General features: G+C 48.8%; 1 protein-coding gene across 1 annotated transcript in view; it reads left to right on the forward strand.

The window, feature by feature from the left end:
- Positions 1 to 19,869, forward strand: part of PPP2R5A (protein phosphatase 2 regulatory subunit B'alpha) — an 836,659-nt gene that overhangs the window by 744,320 nt on the left and 72,470 nt on the right. The window contains exon 12 of the mRNA XM_078649746.1: positions 4,456 to 4,557. Within this exon, the coding sequence (XP_078505872.1) occupies positions 4,456 to 4,557 (102 nt within the window). The remainder of the gene's footprint in view (positions 1 to 4,455; positions 4,558 to 19,869) is intronic.

Here is a 19,869-nt window from a genome sequence, read left to right on the forward strand (position 1 = left end):
ACACATCGCTCCAGGTCAAGCTCCAAGTCCGCTATCTCCGTCTCGACCCTAACAACCTCCTTATCCCGTCGCTTTTTCACATCTCCTATCAACTATAGGGCCTGATCTCTGTCGACAGTCTTAAAAGCCTTCCACAGCGTTACGGCAGACGAAACAGAACCTTCATTCTCCGAAAAATACAGGTCTAGAGCTTTTATCAGGGCAACACAGGTTTTAGGGTTACGGAGATACCAAGGGTTAATCGGGGCGACCCAGCCCTCGGATCCCGGGCCCAACTCCATCCGGAGCCACAATGGGGAGTGGTCTGAAATTCCCCGAGCCAAATGTCTGGCCTTAGTGATGGTGAGGGCCTGGGCAGACGGCACCAACACATCGTCAATCCTAGAGAGACTACCGCGAGCACCCGACAAGAACGTATATTGCTTCTGAGTGGGGTGTAACAATCTCCAACAGTCAATCAATCCCAGAGTGTCAAGGAAGTCACGAAGCCAGTTCTGCGCCCCCCTCAAGTCCCTGGGAGGATGCCGATCCTCCAGACCGGATACCACTGCATTAAAATCACCTCCTACTATCAGAGGCCCCTCGGGGAGAGCAAGAATAACTCTCCCCAAGTCTGCAAAGGTGGTGGACTGTAAGCCAGGGGGGACATACACGGAAACCAGGGAAAGAGTCCAGCCCTCCCACCTCCCCGTGAGAGTGACATAGCACCCTCGGTCATCTATGACTGTGGAGTCAATCTCAAACGGGAGGGAGCTTTTGAGGAGGACACCAACCCCCCTGGAACCAGTGGAAAACCCGGAGTGTGCGACTAAGCGGTAACCCCTCCTGTTGAGAGCATGACAAGTATTACCAATCAAATGCGTCTCTTGAAGAAGGACCACATCTGGAGAGAAACGCTTCAACATCTGCAACACCACCCCACGCTTTATCCTATCCCCGAGCCCATTCACATTCCAACTTATCAATTTCAGCCCTCTACCCCCCATCCAGAAAAAGTAAAAGAATCCAACCCCTGACAGAACCCGGCACCTCGATCAAACAATCTAAGGATACATGCCTGGGAAAAGCGAATTAAGTTGGAGTCCATGCTTCTGGCCATCTAGTATGGGGGCTCCACCTATGAGATCTTTCTCGGTTAAAAGTCTGGGAGTTACACTTAGTGCGGATCTTTCTTTGAAAGGACAAGTTGGCACAGCTTGCCAGCTTCTTTCAACTTAAGAAAATAAAAAAAATAGCCCAGTTCCTTACGCAAGCCGCACTTATTCAGGTTACCATTGCCCTCGTCTTGTCCCGACTGGACTTCTCAAATAGTCTTTATTTGGGACTTCCAGTTGGCTTGCAAAAAAGACTCTAACTTGTTCAGAATCAAGCTGCTAGGCTTATCCTTAAACAAGCAAAATGGCAGTCTATTAGACCTGGCTTGAAACAACTTCACTGGTTGCCTTTACAGGACACAGGCCCGAAATTTATAAAAAAAACCTTGTTTCCAGATATAACCCCTCATTAAATCTTCGTTATGCTCATAAAGCTTTACTGGTTGACCTGTCCTTTAAGAAAAAACACCTTGGCGGCTGCTGCTTTGATAATCTTGCAGCCACCTTTTGGAATTCGCTACCGTTTTCTTTAAAAATGAGCTCCGATCTTCTCAGTTTTAGACACTCTCTTAAAACATGGCTGTTTAATCAGGCTTACTGCTGAGTTTTACTATGTGTTATGTTCCCTTCGATAGCGCCATGAAGCCCTTGGGCGTACGAGCGCTTAATAAATAAATATTAACATAACATAACATACATAGCCTTGCAAAATAACAGACACATCCCAATAAATCCCCAACCATTCCCCCCTACGTCCCGTTACAAACCCCCCCCACCCTGCACCCCTGCTCAAGACTAAAAAGCCACCCCAACTTGCAGTGTGCCTGTCGCCCCCACATCTACCTAAGCTACAAAAAGAAAACAGAGAAGAAAAAGGACCCCACCCATGTCCCGACAACCCCCCCAATGTCTCATTGATCAATTGTCAGGATTTTCGAACCACAGTTTGAGGCTCACAAAAGAGTACCATGCAACCTGAGTTCATTCCTGTTCCGTAAGTCCACCTTCTGCCCCACCAGACTGCTCCTCCGGTGAACTCTGCTTCGGCAGAGCGTCCAACCAGTTAGATACCACTTCCGGATTGTAGAAAAAATAAGTCCGCTCTGCATGTTCGATTCGTAGCTTGGCTGGGAAAAGCATGGCGTACTTGAGACCCCTGTCGCGCAGTCGCCTCTTCACCCCTAAAAATCCAAGTCTTTGTTTCTGGGCCGATTGAGTGAAGTCCGGGTAAAAGCTGATGGTAGCATTTTCGAACTTTATAGGGCCATTCATTCGGGAGGCCTGCAGGATAGCGTCCCTATCCCGAAAATTGAAAATTCTTGCAATAATAGGCCTCGGTGGCGCACCCAGATTCGGTCTGCCGCCCGGAACTCTGTGGGCTCGTTCAACCATAAAGAACTTACTCAGTCCCTTAGGTGCCAGGTGGTTAACAATGAGATCTTCCACAAATAGGTCAACCGATGGTTCTGTGGCCTTCTCCGGAACCCCAATAATACGAACATTGGTTCGCCTGGCTCTCCCTTCATAGTCATCCAGACGACGGGTGAGGGTGGCACTGGCAGTTCTTAAGCGCCAGACTTCAGTTTGGAGATCCGCGACATTACCAGTCAAGCTGGAGGTCTTAAGATCCAGAGACTTGCCTTTTTCATTCGTCTTCGCCAAGTCCGTGCGGATCAAATTGACGTCAATTGCCACAGTATCCAATTTATGGTCGAGAGTCGCCATTTGTTGTCCCCGTGTGGACTTGATCCCCTCAATCGCCTCCATTACGTCCTGTAAGGTCAGCTCCGCCGCCGTAGTCGGGGTTCTTTCAAGTTCTCCTGTGACCTGCCCGCTCCACCGGGGGAACCCTTAACTTGGGCATAGCGGTCCATACTATTAGTCTGTGTATAGCCACCTCGCCTAGTGGTCTTAAGTTTCTGAGTGGCACTCCCCGGTTTCCCAGTCATATCGGGCGAGAGTCGGATCCGGGCCGATGAGGCAATGTGGAAAGATGGCGGTCCTCGTCTCCTCAGGCCGAAGGGATCAAAGCTGGAGGGCACAGGCCAGATGGTCTTACTGAGCAACACGGTGCTGAAGAATAACACTCGTGCATAACACAGGGTAGCAATATTCCGGGAGTGGGGTGATCCCTTCACCAGTCGCAGGTCTTCCCCGGATCAGAATCGAAAGTGAAAGTCACCGGGCCAGACATCCCCGCCTCCGCCAGCCGATGTTATTCAATTACTGCTCGGGCACCATGCCAACTCCACAGCCAGGCTTTGCACAGACGTAGGCCCCAATCTTCGAAACTCTGTTCTCCGGTTCTCAGGGTCTGATTCAGGATCTGAAAGCAAAGTTCGCCTCACTCGCGGTTCGCCTTCACCAAAACATCAACGAGGAACAGGATAAATACGGGAGGTTACGAGGGTCTCGGAAGCCCTAAGCTCACGCGGCCATCTTGGTTGCGCGCGAAGCTCGTCCCTACAAATACTTTTAACATAACAATCGTATCTTTCCAGGAGAGACGTAGCACTTGCAGCCTTGAGTGATGTGGTGGTGTCAGTTCTTTTGCACAAACTATCCAGAGGAACAAAAGTCTCTGTTGCTGAAGAAAGTGTTTTTCTTTTTTTTATCCACAGCAGACACAATGGCCGAATCTGCTTATGGGTCAATTCAAATGCTGGTTTCTGCTCAGGAGGCTTCTATATCTTTAGAAGCAGATATTTTTTGCACATTCCAACCCGACCAGACAGTAAAGGAAAAAGAAGTTTAGACGTTGCTCTCAGCTTAACAAGTCTGGAGTTGCTTTTGTTTCTTCAGGAGGAGGCATCACCTAGCAGTTCAGGGTGGGCTGTCCTTAAGAGGATCAGGGTCAGTACTGACTTGCTTAAGGCGGGCCTGTTTCTGAAGTGGCATTGTGGCAAAAAAAAGATTAGTTGTAATGCTACCCAGAGAGATTTCCAATGGGTCAACTATATATATGCAGGTATTCCTCTGTCACGTTTTGTGTGTTTGATAACTGTCTTGCCCACAGGCTGTGGCTGAGAAAAGACTTGGAAAAATCTAAAAAAAATAGGTAAATAGCAATTGTCTGAAAAGAGGTGTATGCATAATTTAAATGTTAAATATACATTACTAGCATTGTTTCCTCCTCGACTCACTTTGGCTTTACCTATTAAAGTGAGATCTGTGATATGGAGTCAGACGCAGCATAATGTAGATTACTGACAAGTAAATGGTAGTGCTTATTCAGAAGGTAAGAGTAATATGCAGATAACAATTTCCAAACAATAGTTTTGTCAAACAAAATTTTTGGCACTGATTGGATAGTTTCTATGTGAAGTTAAACATTCTAAATTATTTTGTTTATTTTTTCCAGCACTATTGTAGCACTTGTATATAATGTGCTGAAAACTCTAATGGAAATGAATGGAAAGCTTTTTGATGAACTTACTGGCTCGTACAAAGCAGAGAAACAGAGGTATTAATGCTTATATATTTGTTGTATTTTTCTGTACTACAACCTTAAATCTGTTTTTTCTCAGATTTAAAGGTTAAAAAATGAGTCTATATTTTGTTTTAGCACTTGCGTTTCAAATCATGCATGCGCTGACCAGTTATGTGAAATAGTCATTTAATTAAACTCAATCTTATAAAATGTATGGGTATGAAATCAGGTTGATTACTCTAGGTACATATGTATGACATCTTCAAGCATTTAGTTTGCTGTTATCATGGTGTTATCATTCGTGTTCTCTTCAAGAATTTTAATGCTTTTTGCCAAGAGCTTTACTCGCTATGCATAAATCTGATGTGTACTGGTTGGGGGTTGGAAAGGTACATTGGTATTGCCCAAATAAAAAATTTGTAAGGTTACTGTTGATGGGTCTCAAATGACTTATTGCTCCTGAATTGAAATCATTCTGTAGTTGTTTTCAGATTGTTTCTCCTATCATCTATGGGGGTAGGTGAGAAAGTGGCTCTATATATACTGGACCAAGATAAGGTACAGTGTATATAGAGTCCACCAACCCCAGAGATACAACAGAGGTTAAAGCCAGGTGTGACCTTACTTTCTAAAGTGTTAGCTTGGTCGAGCAGTAAGGCAGTACCAGAGGACAGTGTAAAGCAGTCAGCAAAAGGTTTCACACACTCAAGAACTGAACTCCAGGCCAATTGTTGTTATATCCTCCGATATAGTTTTATTTTTAGAACCAACAGTTATAAAAAATATACTTTTCGAGGTACGAGTACTCTCATGTAAATACTTTGCAGAGGAGCAATAAGTTTGTACACACAATAATTACAGGATAGCTAATAAGCAATACAGTTCTGAAACACACTAGCATTGAGCTCAATGGGTTTTTCATAGGAAAGTACAATTGATTACCTTATGGATTACTTTGGTAGTTCCAGGACTAGATCTTAGATTCAGTCCTGGGGTCTAAGCTGAAACCAGATTAGCAAAAACGTTTTAGTTACTGTGATGAATTTTCCTGAATATAAAGCTGTTTTAAAAGTTCACACTTTGAAACTTTTCAAGGTGATTCTGACAATGTTATCCAATGGGAGGAAATTCAGGTTACAGGTAAAGTACAATCGCATTACCTTTGTATCCCAGCACTAGTCTCCTAGGGCCAGCACTGGGGGCTTAACTCAAAACAGGTAGGTAATTGCATTTCAGTATTTCGTACAATTTGTAAAGAATATTTGCAGTTTTCAAAAGTAGACACTTAGAAGAAATTTCATAGAAAAGCAGACAATGGGTTCCTATGGAGAAAATACAGGTTACTAGTAAACCCGCTAGTGATTACTTTTGCGCTTCAGTACTGGGCTGAAATGTACAGTACTGGCTTCTCTCCTGATCACAGGTGAGTATTTTCGAATTCGGACTTTGGCTGATTTTATAGGAATACTTTCAATTTTCAAAACTTCACGCAAAAAATTTTCGAGTCAAAATGGGTCAATGTTATCCAATGGCAGGTAAGTGAATTACCGGTTTCCAGGTGAGTACTTGGTTGGTGAAGTTAGGGTTCTGGGCTTGGACTCAGGGGTCCGCCAGGGTCAGGTGAGTACAGTTAGTTCAGTCCCAGCGGCACAGGGGCGGCACGGTGCAGAGGTAGGTAGGCCCAATGTTATCCAATGAGGGAAAGGGGGCCTTCGGTTGGTGGCTGCTGCCTAGCAGGCCACGCTGCCCTGGGAGCTGGGCTCCTGGTCACTTGCTCTGGGCAAGGGGGGAAGTAGGATAGGGCGAAGAGGTCACAGCCAGCGGCACTCGGGAAGCTGGGTGCAGGGTGCTTTTGAGCCGTCGGGCGCTCAGTTATCCAATGAGGGTCTTGAAAAGGAACAAAGGCTGCGGGCTCTGGGACGGTGACTCTCCAGGGGAGACCAGCACTTCAAGAGGTAAGTTGGGACGAGAGAGCACAGGTAGGTACCCCAAAGGGAGGCACAGGGGGCCGCGGGCGCCGGGGTGCAGGGGTGTCTTTGGGGGTCGGAAAAGCTTACCCTCGGCTGGTCGCAGTTGGGGTAGCCCCTGGTTCTGAGTCTGCAGGCATCAGCTGGTTCGTCGAGGAGGGTCTTTGGGCACTGTACTTTGGGTCCCAGTCGCCGGGGGGATGTCCTCGTGGTCTTGGTTTGGGTTGACCCGGCCCAGGCTCAGCTGGTGCAGAGTGGGCTGGTTCGGAGCCTCCTGGTGAGCACCAGGTGGGGTGTTGCAGCAGAACCTCTGTTGATGGGAGTCCCAATCTTCGAGAGGGTCAAGGCAGGCAGGTCCTCTGGGTGTCCAGGATCAACAGACCGGTAGGGCTGTGGCCAAGTCTGTTGTTGTTGTCCTGTTAGCAGCTGCGCGGCAGATCTTCTTCTTCTTGATCTTCTTTCTTCTTTTGATATCGGGATCTGAGGAAGGAAGGTTCAGGGAGCCCCTAAATACTAAATGGGTCCCTGTCCTGGGGTGAGGACAACCCCTAGCCTGCTCCTCTCCTCTGGGAGGGGGGCAGGAGCCTAGCTGGGATTGGGCAGGGCTCCCCATCTACAAAATGGCCGGAGCCCGGGGTCGTGCTTCACCTCGCCTCTTCCACCTGAGGGGTGGAGTTGGCAAAGGTTGGCCCACCCTACTTCCTGACATAGTTTTTCCACCAGTCTTCCCGCCAGAGTGGGGGTAGAATGGGTGGGGGGCCAGTTGCTGGGTACAGCAAATGATCTGGAGAAGCTCTCAGAGGCGGTATGCCTTTGAAGCTTCCCCCTGTCCATCCTGAGGGAAGAGACATAGCACCTCGCCAAGGATGTGCATTGTGGCAGGCCCAGGAGAGCAGGGGGCTCTCCACCCAGGGGTCCAGCAACATTTCTGCTGTGTGGCAGCCTCTGCATCCACTCAGCCCAGACTTAGATTATAGGTTCGGGTTTTGGAGGGCATCTCTAAGATGCCCTCTCGTGCATCTTACATTAAATCCCACACTGGCATCAGTGCGGGTTTAATGTGCTGAGAAGTTTGGTACCAAACTTGTCAGTCTTCAATTTAGCCATTATGGTGCGGTGGAGTTCGTAATGACAACCTCCCAGCACCATATACTCTTAAATAGCATCACTGCACTTACAGTGCCCAGGAATGGCCCTGGCTACTGTAGGGGCACAGGGCTCATGCACCTGTACCCTCACCTCTGGCATAGGGCACCCAGCTAGAGGGGTGACTGAAGTATGCCAGGGCAGTGGGTTCTGTGGGCATGGCACACAGGGATGTGTGCCATGTCGACTCTCGTTTTAGTTCTGTACTTAGGCACTCAGCCTGCAAAGGCAGTGTGTGGATGCCAGGGTACAGGAGCCCTGAGGGTGGCACAATAACTGCTGCAGTCCTCGGGGGTCTTCTCTGGTCACCATGCCCTGGGTACCTAGGGTACCATTTACTAGGGGCTGACAGGTGGCCAGAGATGCCCATTGGGTATTTTGCTTCAGAATAGCTTTCTTTTCTTTTTAGGGAAGGAACACAGGCCCCTGGGTACCTGATTGGCAGGGACCCAGGGCGCACTCAGTCAAAGCACATCAGCAGTTCAGAAAAAAGTGGGAGCATACCAAGGCAAGAAAGATTGCACTTTCTCACCCAACCCCCCCCCAAACGAAAGATGATGAGACTAACCTTGCCCTGGGGAGTCTTCATTGTCTAAGTGGAAGAACCTGGAAAGTCCATCTGCATTGGCATGGGCAGTCGCTGGTCGGTGTTCCACTTCAAAGTCCATACCCTGTAGGGAGATGGAGCATCTCAGTAGTTTTTGATTTTCCCCTTTCATCTGCATTAGCCATCTGAGAGGTCTGTGGTCAGTTGGAACCAGGAAATGAGTCCCAAACAGGTAGGGCCTCAACTTCTTCAGGGACCAAACCACAGCAAAGGCCTCCCACTCAATGGCACTCCAATGCTGCTCTCTGGGGAGTAGCCTCCTGCTTATAAAATCAACAGGTTGGTCTTGGCCTTCCTCATTGATCTGGGAGAGGACTGCTCCTATCCCCAGCTCTGAGGCAACAGTCTCCACTATGAACTTCTTGGAGTAGTCTGGGGCTTTTAGAATGGGTGCTGAGCACATAGCTGCCAAAAGGCTTTTGACACCCTGAAAGAAGCAAACAGTCCAGTTCATTTTATTGGAGGTGAGTTCTGTGAGGGGAGTCACAATAGACCCATATCCCTTTACAAACCTTCTGTAATATCCAGTCAAGCCAAGGAATGCCATGACTTGAGTCTGGGTGGTTGAGCTGCCCAGTCCAGGATGCTATGGATCTTGGGCTGTAAGGGTTGGACCTGGCCTCCACCAACAAGGTGGCTCAAGTACACCGCAGTGCCCTGCCCTATCTGGCATTTGGATGCCTTGATAGTCAGTCCCAAAAAACAACAAGTGATGGACTGAATGTGGATCAATGTCACACACTCCCCCAGTCAAAAGATCTGGGCCCAAATCCATCGTTTTTTTGCACTCCACACCACCCTGGGTCAGATAATGGCTTTATGCAAATCAGCTCTGACCCTGTTGCCCCATGGGAACATTCCAGTCCGAACTACAACAGCCATATCTTTCCCAGACCGGAATCATGGGGCAACAGGGTCAGAGCTGATTTGCATAAAGCCATTATCTGACCCAGGGTGGTGTGGAGTGCAAAAAAACGATGGATTTGGGCCCAGATCTTTTGACTGGGGGAGTGTGTGACATTGATCCACATTCAGTCCATCACTTGTTGTTTTTTGCAATTGCCGCCCTGGGTGCGCTGGGGATGCCCAGACGTGGGTCCCAGGCACTCCACACCACTGGAGTCAAGCTAGCCGGGCTGAAGAGAGGTGTTTCCTCGAAACCGGTCCGGTCCTCGGATGCTTGATTCCGGTCTGGGAAAGATATGGCTGTTGTAGTTCGGACTGGACTGTTCCCATGGGGCAACAGGATCAGAGCTGATTTGCATAAAGCCATTATCTGACCCAGGGTGGTGTGGAGTGCAAAAAAACGATGGATTTGGGCCCAGATCTTTTGACTGAGGGAGTGTGTGACATTGATCCACATTCAGTCCATCACTTGTTGTTTTTTGCAATTGCCGCCCTGGGTGCGCTGGGGATGCCCAGACGTGGGTCCCAGGCACTCCACACCACTGGAGTCAAGCTAGCCGGGCTGAAGAGAGGTGTTACCTCGAAACCGGTCCGGTCCTCGGATGCTTGATTCCGGTCTGGGAAAGATATGGCTGTTGTAGTTCGGACTGGACTGTTCCCATGGGGCAACAGGGTCAGAGCTGATTTGCATAAAGCCATTATCTGACCCAGGGTGGTGTGGAGTGCAAAAAAACGATGGATTTGGGCCCAGATCTTTTGACTGGGGGAGTGTGTGACATTGATCCACATTCAGTCCATCACTTGTTGTTTTTTGCAATTGCCGCCCTGGGTGCGCTGGGGATGCCCAGACGTGGGTCCCAGGCACTCCACACCACTTGGAGTCAAGCTAGCCGGGCTGAAGAGAGGTGTTACCTCGAAACCGGTCCGGTCCTCGGATGCTTGATTCCGGTCTGGGAAAGATATGGCTGTTGTAGTTCGGACTGGACTGTTCCCATGGGGCAACAGGGTCAGAGCTGATTTGCATAAAGCCATTATCTGACCCAGGGTGGTGTGGAGTGCAAAAAAACGATGGATTTGGGCCCAGATCTTTTGACTGGGGGAGTGTGTGACATTGATCCACATTCAGTCCATCACTTGTTGTTTTTTGCAATTGCCGCCCTGGGTGCGCTGGGGATGCCCAGACGTGGGTCCCAGGCACTCCACACCACTTGGAGTCAAGCTAGCCGGGCTGAAGAGAGGTGTTACCTCGAAACCGGTCCGGTCCTCGGATGCTTGATTCCGGTCTGGGAAAGATATGGCTGTTGTAGTTCGGACTGGACTGTTCCCATGGGGCAACAGGGTCAGAGCTGATTTGCATAAAGCCATTATCTGACCCAGGGTGGTGTGGAGTGCAAAAAAACGATGGATTTGGGCCCAGATCTTTTGACTGGGGGAGTGTGTGACATTGATCCACATTCAGTCCATCACTTGTTGTTTTTTGCAATTGCCGCCCTGGGTGCGCTGGGGATGCCCAGACGTGGGTCCCAGGCACTCCACACCACTTGGAGTCAAGCTAGCCGGGCTGAAGAGAGGTGTTACCTCGAAACCGGTCCGGTCCTCGGATGCTTGATTCCGGTCTGGGAAAGATATGGCTGTTGTAGTTCGGACTGGACTGTTCCCATGGGGCAACAGGGTCAGAGCTGATTTGCATAAAGCCATTATCTGACCCAGGGTGGTGTGGAGTGCAAAAAAACGATGGATTTGGGCCCAGATCTTTTGACTGGGGGAGTGTGTGACATTGATCCACATTCAGTCCATCACTTGTTGTTTTTTGCAATTGCCGCCCTGGGTGCGCTGGGGATGCCCAGACGTGGGTCCCAGGCACTCCACACCACTTGGAGTCAAGCTAGCCGGGCTGAAGAGAGGTGTTACCTCGAAACCGGTCCGGTCCTCGGATGCTTGATTCCGGTCTGGGAAAGATATGGCTGTTGTAGTTCGGACTGGACTGTTCCCATGGGGCAACAGGGTCAGAGCTGATTTGCATAAAGCCATTATCTGACCCAGGCTGGTGTGGAGTGCAAAAAAACGATGGATTTGGGCCCAGATCTTTTGACTGGGGGAGTGTGTGACATTGATCCACATTCAGTCCATCACTTGTTGTTTTTTGCAATTGCCGCCCTGGGTGCGCTGGGGATGCCCAGACGTGGGTCCCAGGCACTCCACACCACTTGGAGTCAAGCTAGCCGGGCTGAAGAGAGGTGTTACCTCGAAACCGGTCCGGTCCTCGGATGCTTGATTCCGGTCTGGGAAAGATATGGCTGTTGTAGTTCGGACTGGACTGTTCCCATGGGGCAACAGGGTCAGAGCTGATTTGCATAAAGCCATTATCTGACCCAGGGTGGTGTGGAGTGCAAAAAAACGATGGATTTGGGCCCAGATCTTTTGACTGGGGGAGTGTGTGACATTGATCCACATTCAGTCCATCACTTGTTGTTTTTTGCAGTTGATAGTCAGTCCTGCAGATTGTAGGGCTTCTAGAACCTTCCCAAGGTGGATCAGGTGATCCTGCCAGGTGAAGCTAAAGACAGCAATATCATCAAGATAGGCTGCACTGAAGGATTCCAACCCAGTCTGGACTTGGTTCACCAACCTCTGGTAGGTGGCAGGAGCATTATTTAACACAAAAGGCATCACATTAAACTGAGAGTGCCCGTCAGGGGTGGAGAATGCCGTCTTCTCTTTGGCTCCTGGGGCCATGCCAATTTGCCAGTACCCTGCAGTCAAGTCAAAGGTGCTTAGGAATTTGGCTGCCCCTAGTTTGTTTATCAACTCTTCTGTTCTTGGAATGGGTGAGCATCTGTCTTGGTGACGAGTTGAGCCCTCTATAGTCCACATAGAACCTCATCTCTCTCTTTCAACCCTGTTGATGATGTTTGGGGACTAGAACCACTGGGCTGGCCCAGGGGCTCTCAGAGGGTTCAATCACCCCTAGCTCCAGCATCTTGCTGACTTCAGCTTTGATGCTTTCCTTGACTTGGTCTGTTTGTCGATAGATTTTGTTTTTGACAGGGTTACTGTCACCAGTGTCCACAGCATGGGTACACCAGCTGGTCAGACCTGGTGTCAAGGAAAAGATGCTTGCAAACTGCTGCAAGACTTGCTTGCAGGCAGCCTGCTGTTGGGGAGTGAGGGTGTCTGAAAAGACTACTCCATCCACTGACACATCTTTTGGGATGGCAGAGAGGAGATCAGGGAGAGGTTCACTCTCTGCTTCCTGTTCCTCATCGGTCCCCATCAGCATGGTGAGGTCAGCCCTGTCATTGTACAGTTTGAGGCGGTTCACATGGATAACCCTTTTGGGTGTCGTGCTGGTGCCCAGATCCACTAAGTAAGTGACCTCACTCTTCTTCTCCAGGATAGGGTAAGGGCCACTCCATCTGTCTTGGAGAGCCCTTGGTGCCACTGGTTCCAAAACAGACACCTGTTGCCCAGGTTGTAATTCAACCATGGCAGCTTTTTGGTCATACCAGTGCTTCTGCAGCTCCTGGCTGGCCTAAAGATTTTTGGATGCCTTATCCATGTACTCAGCCATTCTGGACCTTAGGCCAAGCACATAGTCCACAATGTCCTGTTTGGGTTCATGGAGAGGCCTCTCCCAACCCTCCTTTACAAGACAAAGTGGTCCCCTTACAGGATGACCAAACAGAAGTTCAAAGGGGTAAAAAACCCTTCTGTGGCACTTCCCTATTAGCGAAAAGCAGGCATGGCAACAGGACATCCCATCTCCTTTTGAGTTTTTCAGGGAGCCCCATGATCATACCTTTCAATGTCTTGTTGAACCTTTCTACAAGACCATTGGTTTGTGGGTGGTATGGGGTAGTGAACTTGTACTGCACCCCTACACTCCTTCCACATTTGTTTCAGGTAAGCAGACATGAAGTTGGTACCTCTGTCTGAAACCACCTCCTTAGGAAAACCTACCCTGGTGAAGACACCTAGGAGGGCCTTGGCTACTGCAAGAGCTGTGGTAACCCTAAGGGGAATTGCCTCAGGGTACCCCGTAGTATGATCCACTACTACTAGAATGAATTTGTTCCCTAAGGCTGTGGGAGGTTCAAGTGGACCCACAATGCCCACACCTACCCTTTCAAAGGGCACCCCCACCACTGGCAGTGGTATCAGGGGGTGCTTTAGCTTACCACCTGTCTTGCCACTGGCCTGACAGGTAACACAGGAGCTCACAAACTCCTTCACTTTTTGGTTCATCTGGGGCCAATAAAAGTGGCTAACCAACCTTTCCCAAGTTTTTGTTTGCCCCAGGTGTCCAGCTAGGGGGATGTCATGAGCTAAAGTTAGGATGAACTCCCTGTACTTCTGTGGCACTACCACTCTCCTGGTAGCTCCAGGATTGGGGTTTCATGCCTCAGCATACAGTAATCCCTCTTCCCAATAAGCTCTGTGGGAACCACTGACATCTCCCTTGGCTTCTGCAGCTGCTTGCTGCCTCAGGCTTTCAAGGTGTGGGGCAGTCTCTCTGACGCCGGCACAGCTCTTCCCTAGTGGGTCCTCCTGGGCCCAGGAGTCCAGCCTGGTAAGGCTCAAGCTCCATAGGCTCAGTTCCCTCTAGGGTTTCCAAGTCCTCTCCCTGAGGAGAGGGGTCCTGAGAGGCTGGCTGTGTAGAAGCTGGTTCCCCAGTCTCCTTGCTTTGTCTCTTGGTTGGTTGGGCCATACTTTCAGGCTCCAACCTCACTTGTTCACCCTTCTTTTTGCTCTGTGCTCTGGTTTGGACACACACCAATCTAGGGATACCCAGCATGGCTGCATGGGTGACTTGCTCAACTTCAGCCCAGGCTGAGGTCTCCAGGTCATTTCCAAGCAGACAGTCTGCGGGCAATTGTGGTGAGACCACTACCAGTTTCAGGCCAGTAACTTCCCCCCATCCTAATGTCACCTTAGCTAGGGGGTGTTGGGTGGTAATGCTGTCAGCATAGGTGACTGGGTAAGTTTTCCCAACCAGGTATTGCTCTGGGGAACCAGCTGTTCGAGGCATATAAGCTGCAGATTGTACACTTGGCATTAGATCGCCACTTGGTGTTGGGCTCGGATGATTGCAGGTTGTTGTCTTCTTGGAAGAAGTCTTTGTTAGTCCCGAGATAGGTGACTCCTCCCTTGGACAATACTGCGCATGGGCATCGGCTCCATCCTTAGATTGTTTTTTTCCGCCACTGGGTTCGGATGAAAGTTTCTCCGCTCTGGCTAGAAAATGACTTTTCTGCAATTTCGAAGCGCAGAGCTTCCTCAAACTACTACAAACTACCTTCGACATCGATCACAAGACTTTTCGAGCCATCGTTTCCATTCCGGTCATCGAAGTGGGCCGTTAGGCCTATTGACGCCGTGCGGCCTACACCACATGGAAAGAACTCCGTTCAAAAGATGCCTGGTATGTCAAGCAAAGATTCCACATAGGAAGGCCATCAGAACATCTGCAGCTCCGGTGCAGAATTTGATTTTGGTGCAGCCCCTTGTGCTGGCTCCCTTTGCTTTGACACTGATTCATCTCTTGCCAGAGGAGGAATTGCAGCCTATTGTGCTATCCCACTCAGAGCAAAATCCACTATGACCTCAACCAAGACTTCGCCCCTACAGGCATGCAGTCAACACAGTCCTTTCAGTTTTAACATTTCGCCCTTACACACGGTAGGGCCCAAACTTTGCACAATCTTTAATGCACTGGCACTGACAAGGGCAGTTTTGACAAATGGGAAGAATATATCCCAAAATATGATCAGGAAAACTGGTATAAAGAGCTCCTAAGATTCCAGTGGCCTGGATTCAGTTCCAGATATTGGCTTTGTGTCATCCTCTTGTCCTGGTACAGAGGAAAATTCCTCCTCCTTAGTCATGAGAAGGGGTCAGAAGTCTTTGAACCTACAGCTTCCTACTATGGAGGTGAAGACAAAAACTTTGACAAATGTATTTCAGCCTGGTCATACTCCTTACAGAACCTCTATTGCCATTTAATGAGGCCCTCGCAGATACACTTTTGGGTTCTTGGGCAAAACCATGTTGTGGTGCACTTGCTAATAATAGGCGGGTGCTCAACACCCTCATCCAGCACTGGGTGACCCTTTCTTTCATACACAACATCTGACACCAGAGAGTTTGGTGGTACAGCTCAGTTCCCTGCCCGTCCCTTAATAGGCAGCTGTAAAGCCACTTGTGTTTGTTCTTGACTGCACTCAGCCAATGTAGGAGGCAGAATCTATTTCCTCCAATGATTGCAGGCCATCACTTCAGACAAATGGGTCCTCCAGATTTTACAATGGGGCTGTGCCCTCTTATTTCTAGCCGCCCCGCTGCACCTCCCACCAGTGTTAGGGCAGCCTACTACCAGCCTGTCTTGCAGCAGGAAATGCAGACCCCTTGGCTAAAGAGGCCATAGAGAGGTTTTCGGCCTCAGAAGTGGTAACTGGGTGTTAAACCCACTACTTCCGTGCGTCAAAGATCTTTGCCCTCTCAATGCATTCCTCCGAAAGGACAAATAGAAGATGCTCATGCTAACTCCGGACTTGTCGGCACTAGACTCCATAGACTGGTTGGTGGCGTGGAACTTGCAGGACTCTTATTTCCATTACCATCCTGCAGGCCCACAGACACTAACTGCGGTTTAAGGTGGACCAGGATTATTTTCAGTTCCTAGTACTCCCTTTTGCCTCACTAGTGCCCCTCTGGTGTTCATGAAAGTGATGGTGGTGGTTGCAGCACATCTTTGCAGATCAGGGGTACGAGTCTTCCCCTGCATTGACGACTGGCTGTTTAAGGTAGACTTTCCTCAGGTAGTCAACCACCTCCACACAGTGATGAACCTCCTTCCATCGTTGGGGTTCATTGGCAATATGCCAAGGTCACACCTGACTCCTTCGCAGATGCTCCCACTCATCAAAGGTTTACTGGATACAGTGCAGTTTTGTGCCTTCCCCCTGGAGCGGAGAATCCAGGACATTCGGGCTATGATCACGACGTTTTAACCTCTGTCCTGGATATCAGTCCAGATGACGCCAAGGCTGCCTGGAGTGTTGGATTCCTGCTGACTGCACATACCACATGGTACATTGGGATTCTGCAGTGGGACCTAATGCCCCAGTGGGCATAGCACCAGGGAAATCTGTCCGATTCTAACCTGATTTTGTAGGGTACTGCAAAAGATCTGCACTGGTAGCTTTCTGTACCCAACCCGGGCTTGCCAGTGGTGATGGATGCATCTTTTCTGGGTCGGAGTGGCCATCTAGGAGAGGTGGAGATCAGAAGAGTTCGAGTTGAGTGTGATCTGCTGGGTGTTGAAGGCCTTCCTGCGCACTATGAAAGGAGAGTTGGTGAAAGTATTCACAGACAACATCACCACCAAGTGATAAGCAGAGTGGGGTGGCTTCTTGGGTCTTGTCACAAGAGCCAACTCCTCTGGAACTCGATAGACTGCCAAGGCATTTCTCTGGTGGTGAACCACTAAGTGCAACCTCTAAATGCGCATGTGGATGAGCTCAGCCACCTACACTCTGTAGATCACAAATGGCAGCTGTATCCAAAGGTGGTGCAGGGCCTCTTCCACAAATGGAACAAATCCTGCTTTAATCTATTGACCACTACTGAGAACAGCACATTTCCACTTTGGAGTTTCCAAGCGTGTTCTCTCTCGGCGACGCCTTCCACTTCCATCTAGAGTGGAGTTGGGGACTCCTGGACTGCCTCAACTGCCCAGAGTTCTGAAGGTCAAGAACAACAGGGCCCAAGTCACAGTGGAAGCAAATTGGACCAGGAGAGTGTTGTACCCGGCAGACCTGGCATGGCCATCTGTTCTCTGATCAAGCTACCACTTCAGGGTCTCTCACAGCAGCAGTGCAGGGTACTGCACACAGGCTTGCTCAGTTTGCATCTCCATATTTGGAGATGCAGCAGTTGGCCTCCTTCGACCAGCAGCTGTTGACCTACTTCCGTCTTTCCTCTGAGGTCATTGATTTCATCTTGGCAATGAGGCATCACTCCACAAAACTGGTGTACTTCAGTGATTGGGACACATTTGTGGCTTGGTGTAGCACCCAACAAATTCAGCCACTACAAGCCAAGTTGTCTGAAGTTTTGTCTGTTTTGCTCCTGGCAGAGCAAAAATGTACTTTGGGTACTGCAGAAGGCTATTTATCCATTCTATCTGGTGTTTTTTGACTTTGCAGGATCAGCTGTCATCTGTTCTGATAAGAATTTTGAAAGGTTTGCAATATTTGTTTTTGCCAAGTTAGTTTGTGACGCTGTAGTGGAACTTGAACTCAGTTCTCACTTTTTTGACGTATACCCCTTAAGAGCCATTGTACCTTGAGACTTTTAATTGTTGAAAACTGTCTTTCTCATTGCTGTAACTTCAGCTAGGTGTGTGTGAGCGAGCTGCATACTGGTCAGTCAACTCACTTTATACATTTTTATTTTTAGATAAGTTGGTGTCGAGGACCTGAGTTTCCTTTGTACCGAAAGTGGTTATTTATTTTATGTTGGGCCGGCTATCGCCCTTCTTTCATGCTTTGCTCCACCTCATCCCCTTAAGGAGAAAGAGCGACTCCTTTATTTGGACCTGAAAAAGGGACCAAGCTTTTATTTACACCTCATCAAAGAACTTTGGGTAGTCGGTCAGCTCTTTATTGGGTTCTCCAGAGAAAAGAAGGGCAAGGCAATGCAGGAGTGGGCTATCTCTCAATAGATTGTTTTCTGTAAACGATCTGCTATGCACTAACGTTGCCACATGGAGTGCCAGTCCTGGGCATTTGTCAGGCAGCTAAGTAGGCATCGGTCATACGTTCACAAACCATAAGTGGCTTGACATTCATGTATGTTAAGATGAGCATTCTGACAGCTCGGTCCTGGAGGACATTTTGGCCTCAGCCAGTTCACAGACCCATCACCTGGGAAGGTACTGATGTGATATCTATCCACAAGGTAAAGAAACGTAATCATCGGAAGAAAAAGCTATTTTCAGTAATGATCTTTCTGGTGGATACTGTTTTGAATTGCAGATTCTTCCACCTCTTCCTTCGTTGAACCAGGCTCCTTTTCCAGCCAAAAAGGTCCCAATTTAGAGATCTGCCAATGGTATCTATGTCTGAGGGTGTGAAGTGCCTATGAAAGTAATTGGCGTCAGCACACATTGATGCAGCTTATATGCGGCTCAGCTTGTCTTTACTGGAGTAGAACATCTGAGAAAAAGCCACACCACGTCACCCACCGGCACGCAAGAGTTCTGCTTTAAAGTTTCCAGATCCAATCTGAAGCGGGGGGAATATTCATAAGGTGAGGAATCTGCTGTTGGATGCAGTGTCCAACAGTGAGATAATTACCAGAGGCAAGTAACTTGTTATTCAGGGCATTATCAGTCTTGTTCGATATTGACTCACCTGTAAAATTACACCAGGTTAGTTTAACTTTGTGTGCCAAGTGACATTCTGTTTATACTAAAAGCAAGCTGCCAGCCCTAAATGAAGTTATTTGGGTAACTTCAACTGGGGTGCAAAAATGGCCTTGTCAGTAAGGTGAAAATAGTCTTGTCTGTTTTCAGCAGGTAGCCAATTCAGCACAGAAAACTATTCTTAAATTATATTTTTTAAAAGCAGTCTTAAAAAAAGAGTATGACCATTGCTTGGGGATTCCCCTTTTGCGCGACCCATGATAGAAAATATGAAGTTTGATGCCCTCTGGGAAGTCTAGACCCCAAACCCTCCGACTGATTGGCTTCCTCACAGTCCAAAGGGTGCTCTTTGATTATAAAGAAAGGTCATTGGTCAACAGGGCCTGGGTACATCTCAGGAAGGATATTGGGTCTGTAAAGGAATCCTAAAGAGCATGGTTGAAGGTCTTTTGTAACCCTATGATACACATATCATGAAGTCTGACATCCAAGTATGATCCATGGCCTTTGTTTGGTGCTATCTGTTTTAAAGACACTCCTGTTGTGATATATTGCTCCTCCCTAGAGGAGAAGCAGGACAGAGGAATGGGCACTTCAAAGCCGGCAATCCCCAGAACTCAAACTTCAAAAGCAGAGACACTAAATCATATTTGTGTCTGAAAAGGGGTTATAAAAAGGTGAGCTTGAGACTCTCAAATTGTCAAACTAAAGCTGTACATCAGCGCAGAGAAAATCAGCATGAGTTCTGCTGTTGGTTGCGAGCAACACTGGGGACTGGGAGTCTGCTGGTCTCCCATGCTGGGTGAGAGGACAGCACCCAGGAGGAGCGAGAGCACTTGCCTCAAGTCTGGGGCACCAGCTACTGCTACTGCCTGACCCAAGACCAGAGGACCGTTGAAGGTGGAGGAGACTCCACAATAAAGAAGTGCTGGTCCATTAATCCATCAACACTTCACTGGTGTCAATGAGAACCGACCGGAACAGACAAATGGGGGCATCCTTTATAGGATGCACTTGTCCTCACCCACCACAGTGCCATGCTACATCATTGGGACCTGCAATGTCCAGCGGGCCCCTCTCTGAGGCCGGAGATCTTTTATTTACTCTGTCTGGTGATGTCCAGGCAGTGGAGTGATGCCTTTCACTAAGTTCTGAGGAGGGTGATTAAAATTGGTTAGGAGTTGCCTAGTTTTGACTCTTTAATACTGCAGGAAAATCATGCCAAATTAGAAACCAGCAAGCAAAGTAATGAACCTTAGGCTCTATGAAAAGGTCAGGCGAGGCACCGTTGA

The sequence above is a fragment of the Lissotriton helveticus genome, chromosome 6 (genome assembly GCF_964261635.1).
Source record: "Lissotriton helveticus chromosome 6, aLisHel1.1, whole genome shotgun sequence".
In the NCBI taxonomy this organism is placed as follows: domain Eukaryota; kingdom Metazoa; phylum Chordata; class Amphibia; order Caudata; family Salamandridae; genus Lissotriton; species Lissotriton helveticus.